This window comes from Protomyctophum bolini, assembly GCF_963924005.1.
Source record: "Protomyctophum bolini genome assembly, chromosome: 8".
Classification (NCBI taxonomy): Eukaryota; Metazoa; Chordata; class Actinopteri; order Myctophiformes; family Myctophidae; genus Protomyctophum; species Protomyctophum bolini.
In genome coordinates, this window is record NC_137869.1 from 20241415 (window position 1) to 20246177 (window position 4763).

At 43.8% G+C, this 4763-nt stretch overlaps 1 protein-coding gene across 1 annotated transcript; it reads right to left on the bottom strand.

Annotated features, from left to right (window-relative positions):
• Nucleotides 1–750: 750 nt before the first annotated feature.
• Nucleotides 751–1688, bottom strand: gsx2 (GS homeobox 2; the record flags this gene model as incomplete). Its single annotated transcript, XM_080769947.1, has 2 exons — nt 751–1091; nt 1307–1688. 2 exons carry the CDS (start codon nt 1686–1688, stop codon nt 751–753), a joined length of 723 nt encoding a protein of 240 aa, XP_080626073.1.
• Between the last annotated feature and the right edge of the window lie 3075 nt (nt 1689–4763).

The following is a 4763-nucleotide window of genomic DNA, read 5'->3' on the forward strand; positions in this document are numbered from 1 at the left end:
AAATTGAGCAGGCCATATAGATTTACAGCTATATGGCAATATAAGCAAATGGTCTCAAACCTGTTATCAACCAAACTTTTTATTTAAGTTTTTTTTGTTTTGTTTTAAGAATGTTATAGATGAATATTCTACATGCAGTGTGGCTATAAGAGACAGAAACACAGAGAGGGAGCGAGAGGGTTGACAGATAAACCGTTCATTACATTCATTCTGGTTTCCCCCTATATTTCCACATTTGATCATCATTCATAATTATAAGGTTATATACCTGTCAATATAGTGCAGTGGCAAAATATGCTCAGGTGCAGCTTTCCAAACGTTTTATTATAATAAATACAAATATATACATATCATACAAATTCACGTGCACAAATAGTTTTCGAACAGGTGGTTTATGTGTTTCTAAGACGTTCAATGGCACAAGGCCTATAGATCATAGACTGACAGGAGTGGAATATAGCATATGGATGACACCACTATAACAAACATATATAGCATCAAGTTCAAGGATACCATTATTTATGAATATTTTATCCATGACAATATATGTCAAAGGGGCAACATTTATTCACAATTCACTCTTTTACAGATATTGGCTATATATAGGGCATGTACAATTGACATCTCCAACATTTCCTATACTTTACGCAGCAGTCCATGGCCCTGAGGTTGCCCGACGTCTGAACCCTGAAGCAGGGAATAATATAAAGTAAGTGCCAGCAGTGGAAATGAAGTCTTTTCAGTTTGCTGTCATATGGGCGACACCTCTTTTTCTTCCGATGCGGAGGCCGGCGATAGAGACTCCTCGTCCTCTGACCGCGGGTAGTCTGTGTGGCTACTCGTGCACTTGCAACCGCCGTGCGCGCTCCGCTGGGTGCCCTTCCCCTCCTTCTTGTGCTTGACCCTGCGGTTCTGGAACCAGATCTTCACCTGCTTCTCAGAGAGGCTCAAGTACGTGGCAATCTCGATTCGTCGTAACCTAGACAGGTACATGTTGGAAGAAAACTCCCTTTCCAGCTCCAGGAGTTGCGTGCTGGTGAAAGCCGTGCGCATCCGTTTGCCATTCTGGATGTGGCTGTTCTCGGAAGCGCCTGGAGGATAGAAACAGTTTTGAGGGGGGTGTTCTCATCAAGATCACAAGATTACGGTCCGTGCGTAAAATGCGTAGAAAATGACAGGTGGCATTTTTTAAGTAGGCCTATGTATAGTGTATAATTAAAAAATATGTTGTTTTAATATTGAAGTAAAGTCATACAGTGTATGATCTATTAAAGCCTGTGACAGACTATATAAACAGCGGACTTACCTATAGAGAGACAGTGGTATCTCCTGGGGTCTGTGACGCTGTAGGTGGGCGTGCAGACAGGTGTATGATGTCCTGGGTGGGCCAACGGAGACTGGTGGTGGTGGTGGGCTATTCTGTGGCAGTACTGCGCCTCCGCGCCCGGAAACGGACTCTTCAGCATGGGATGAATGCCGCTGCGCGGAGAGTGAATGTGAGACGTGACGCACAGCGGACACACGCAGAAAGTCCCACTTTTCCTGGACGGACACGCCGGCGCCGTGACGGTCATGACGCTGGGAGAGTGCATGCTGATGGGGATGAGGAAGTCTTGGTGCGGGTGGTGCTCCACCGGCCGCACCGTGTCCTTGATGATCAAAGAGTCAACGTAGAAGGACCTCGACATGGCTGCGCAGATTATTAGTGGTCGATCCTGATTCCTTGCGCAAGATGATCGCACTTTCTCATCTGAACCCCTCGGGATCTCAAAAGGTGCTTATGTTTGATGGTTCAACAAAAGGGACCCAGAAGAGGGCTGGCCCTGGCAGCGTCACCCACGTGTGCACCCGGCTTCATCGGTTTATGCTGCAAGTGGCCCACAACCACGTGATGATGTCTCCCCGAACTGCCAAACACAATTTGTAGACGTTCTTGTTTTGTTTTTCAACGTTTTGAAAATGCTTGAGGACAAACACTGAACACCTACACACTGAAATGTTAAATGTGATAGAGTGGCCAATCATTTTGAAATAGCTTAATTATAATTGCAGCGTGATGGTATATTAAGTATCAGCAAATAAACATAACTTATTGGCTTAAGCCGGCTTTGAACAAATTCAGTTTTATTAAGTGAGAAATAAGACAGGAAGCCTATAAAATAAACATATATAAGAATATAATATATATGAACACCTGAATTCATTAGATTTGATCGTTCCTCTCTTTATCTTTATTCAAAATTGATATGAATTAGAACACGCTTTATTTGTTTGTTTATTTATTCATTTATTCATTTGTTTGTTTGTTTGTTTATTTGTTTATTTGTTTGTTTGTTACAAGTATATAATGTGTAGGCTAATAGAACCGTATAAGTCTAGCAGATCTTGGATGGTGGAGCTCTAGAGATCTATATGAAACTACACACTTTTAGCCAAATTAGCCGTGGGGCTCAGAACTAATTGCCTAAACACACTTTGCGTCTACTCTGGTTGGGAACATTTCGTGTCCAACAATTAAAGAATTATCGGACTGCTGCCGAGTCTGGGTTGTGCAGCTATTTGATAACGATTAGGATACAATTAGAAAGTGTTTATTAAAGCCAGACTGTGCCGGGTAAACAGGCAACTATTTCAGAAATGCGTTAATCCCTCATCTTGTGACAATAATTAGCGAGTTTGATCCCCGGACGGGTCACTGGTGGGTTTAGCTTTTGCTTTCATCTGCTAAGTAACGCCTCGGACCTCCAGACAAAGGAGCTGAGCACAGGTTTATGGTGCAAATATCAGGCGCACAACAATATCTCTTTGAATATTATGTCAAACACGACTAATTCCAACAAACAGGCAAGGAATTTATTTTGAAACGAATTAAGTTTCAAAGTTCAAACAAACAGTTTATTTTAGATTGGTTATAAGCTCATGCAATGATCCATTCTGAAGCTAATTTATTGGAGGGCAAAGCAGCTTGCTCATATTAATTTAATTGGCCTATAGTCTTTTGAAAGAGTCGCATTGTGACTTTATATAGGCTACATGCAGCTATCTGCTATACTGACGACAACAAGTTACAACTGATACAAAAACAAACACGTCTGTCACGTAGATTGTAATTGTTATAATGTAGGCTATAAAGAGAGCACTGAGCAGGGTATGACACGAGAAGCGCACAGAGTTGTTATGGTACGGATAACCACTTAGAGAGAGAGAGAGAGAGCACAAGCCAGGCGGAATGATGCGTGGCGCGCGCCCTCATCACACCATCCCAGCTCTGATATTATTTTTCCATAATTCTGCACGATAAAATTTCATTGTCTATTAAGTAATCCCACAAATGAGATCCTTTATGAGGCTATAATGAGGCCTAATTGCCAGGACTAGTGGAGCCACGTGGAAGGATTTAGGAGGCATTAAGCTGTCGGGTACTGAGCACAGGCTGTTACCTAGCCATTACTTTCATAATTCAAGGAGAAAATTAGTCCATTTAAGGGAAAGAAATCCTTTGATTCTCTTTATTCTGCTCGGGGTGACAGGACCGAGGTTTGTGTCCGCCTCGCTTAAGAGGCCGACGCAACAAATGGGGCCGTTTACAGCATGTCTCCCCCCGTTAGACGTCCGACGTGCAAAATAATGTCAAAAATATATAAAGCTCTCTGTCAGGACGTCAGTTCTGCCTCACTCTCTCCATCTCTGTCTGCATGTGTTGCGAAGGGGGTGCGCTGCCCGGAGTGATAGAAAGTTAGACACGGGCCCTGCACTAAGAGGCTATACTTACTTAGATACATAGTTTAGCTACTACTCAATATAGGCCATATCCAATCATCACGAAGGACAGAGATCACCTGTAGGGCTATAGGCTACCATATAATAGGGAGATATTAAAAGCAAAGCGTGGTCAATTCAGCCCTTAGCCATATGAGTTTGTTTTTCTCTCTCATTGGAAAATCATTAAACTTCACTTGCGTGTCTCCGCGCGCGTGCATGCGTGTTTGTGCGCGTCTGCATGCACGTTCGTGCGCCATGCATGCGTGTGCTCGGCAAAGTAGGTGAGTGTGCAGAGATTGTGCGCGCGCGTGCGTGCGCGCGTTTGTGCGCACACGCCTCGAGCTGCACCCATGCAGGCAGTGGCAGAAAACACACAAACTTGTTAGAGTCTATGAGCAACCCCCTCTCATTCACGTCGCATCCCATGCCATATTATACCGTGAAGAAGTCCATTAATGTTTTGTTGAACAAGCGTCATTAAGTTGTATCAACGCCTTTTTACAAACGTGGCATTGTTGTGCAGGGCCAGCCCGCGCGGCCCATCTTGGCCAATACAGTGCATGATTTGGCCCTTTATTAGTTACCAGGCAACAGAATACCAAAACTCAAAGGAAACACTCTGGTCCTCCATATAGTCCTCAATGGCGATGGGAAAATGAACAATGATCCTGCGGACAACATAATGCCACGCAATGACTTTTCATTAACAATTATCTGCTGCGTGTGAATAGCAGCTGCAGTGGCCACTCTCCATCTCGTGGTCCGCAGAGAAAAGAGGGCCCGAGAGAAAGAGCCCCGCCATGAATGGGATCCCGCAGGAGTCAGGGGTTCACGGCTCTCCCTGAATGTGGAATCTAATTTATATCTCAATGAATAATTAGATTTCTATGCAAAAATGAGTTTGAAATAATTACATCTTAAGGTAGCGTGACAACTTAGCCGGCCAAACAAAGGCGCGCGCTCCCCTTAAATGGCTCACACCAGAAGTTTATTCGCTCCCT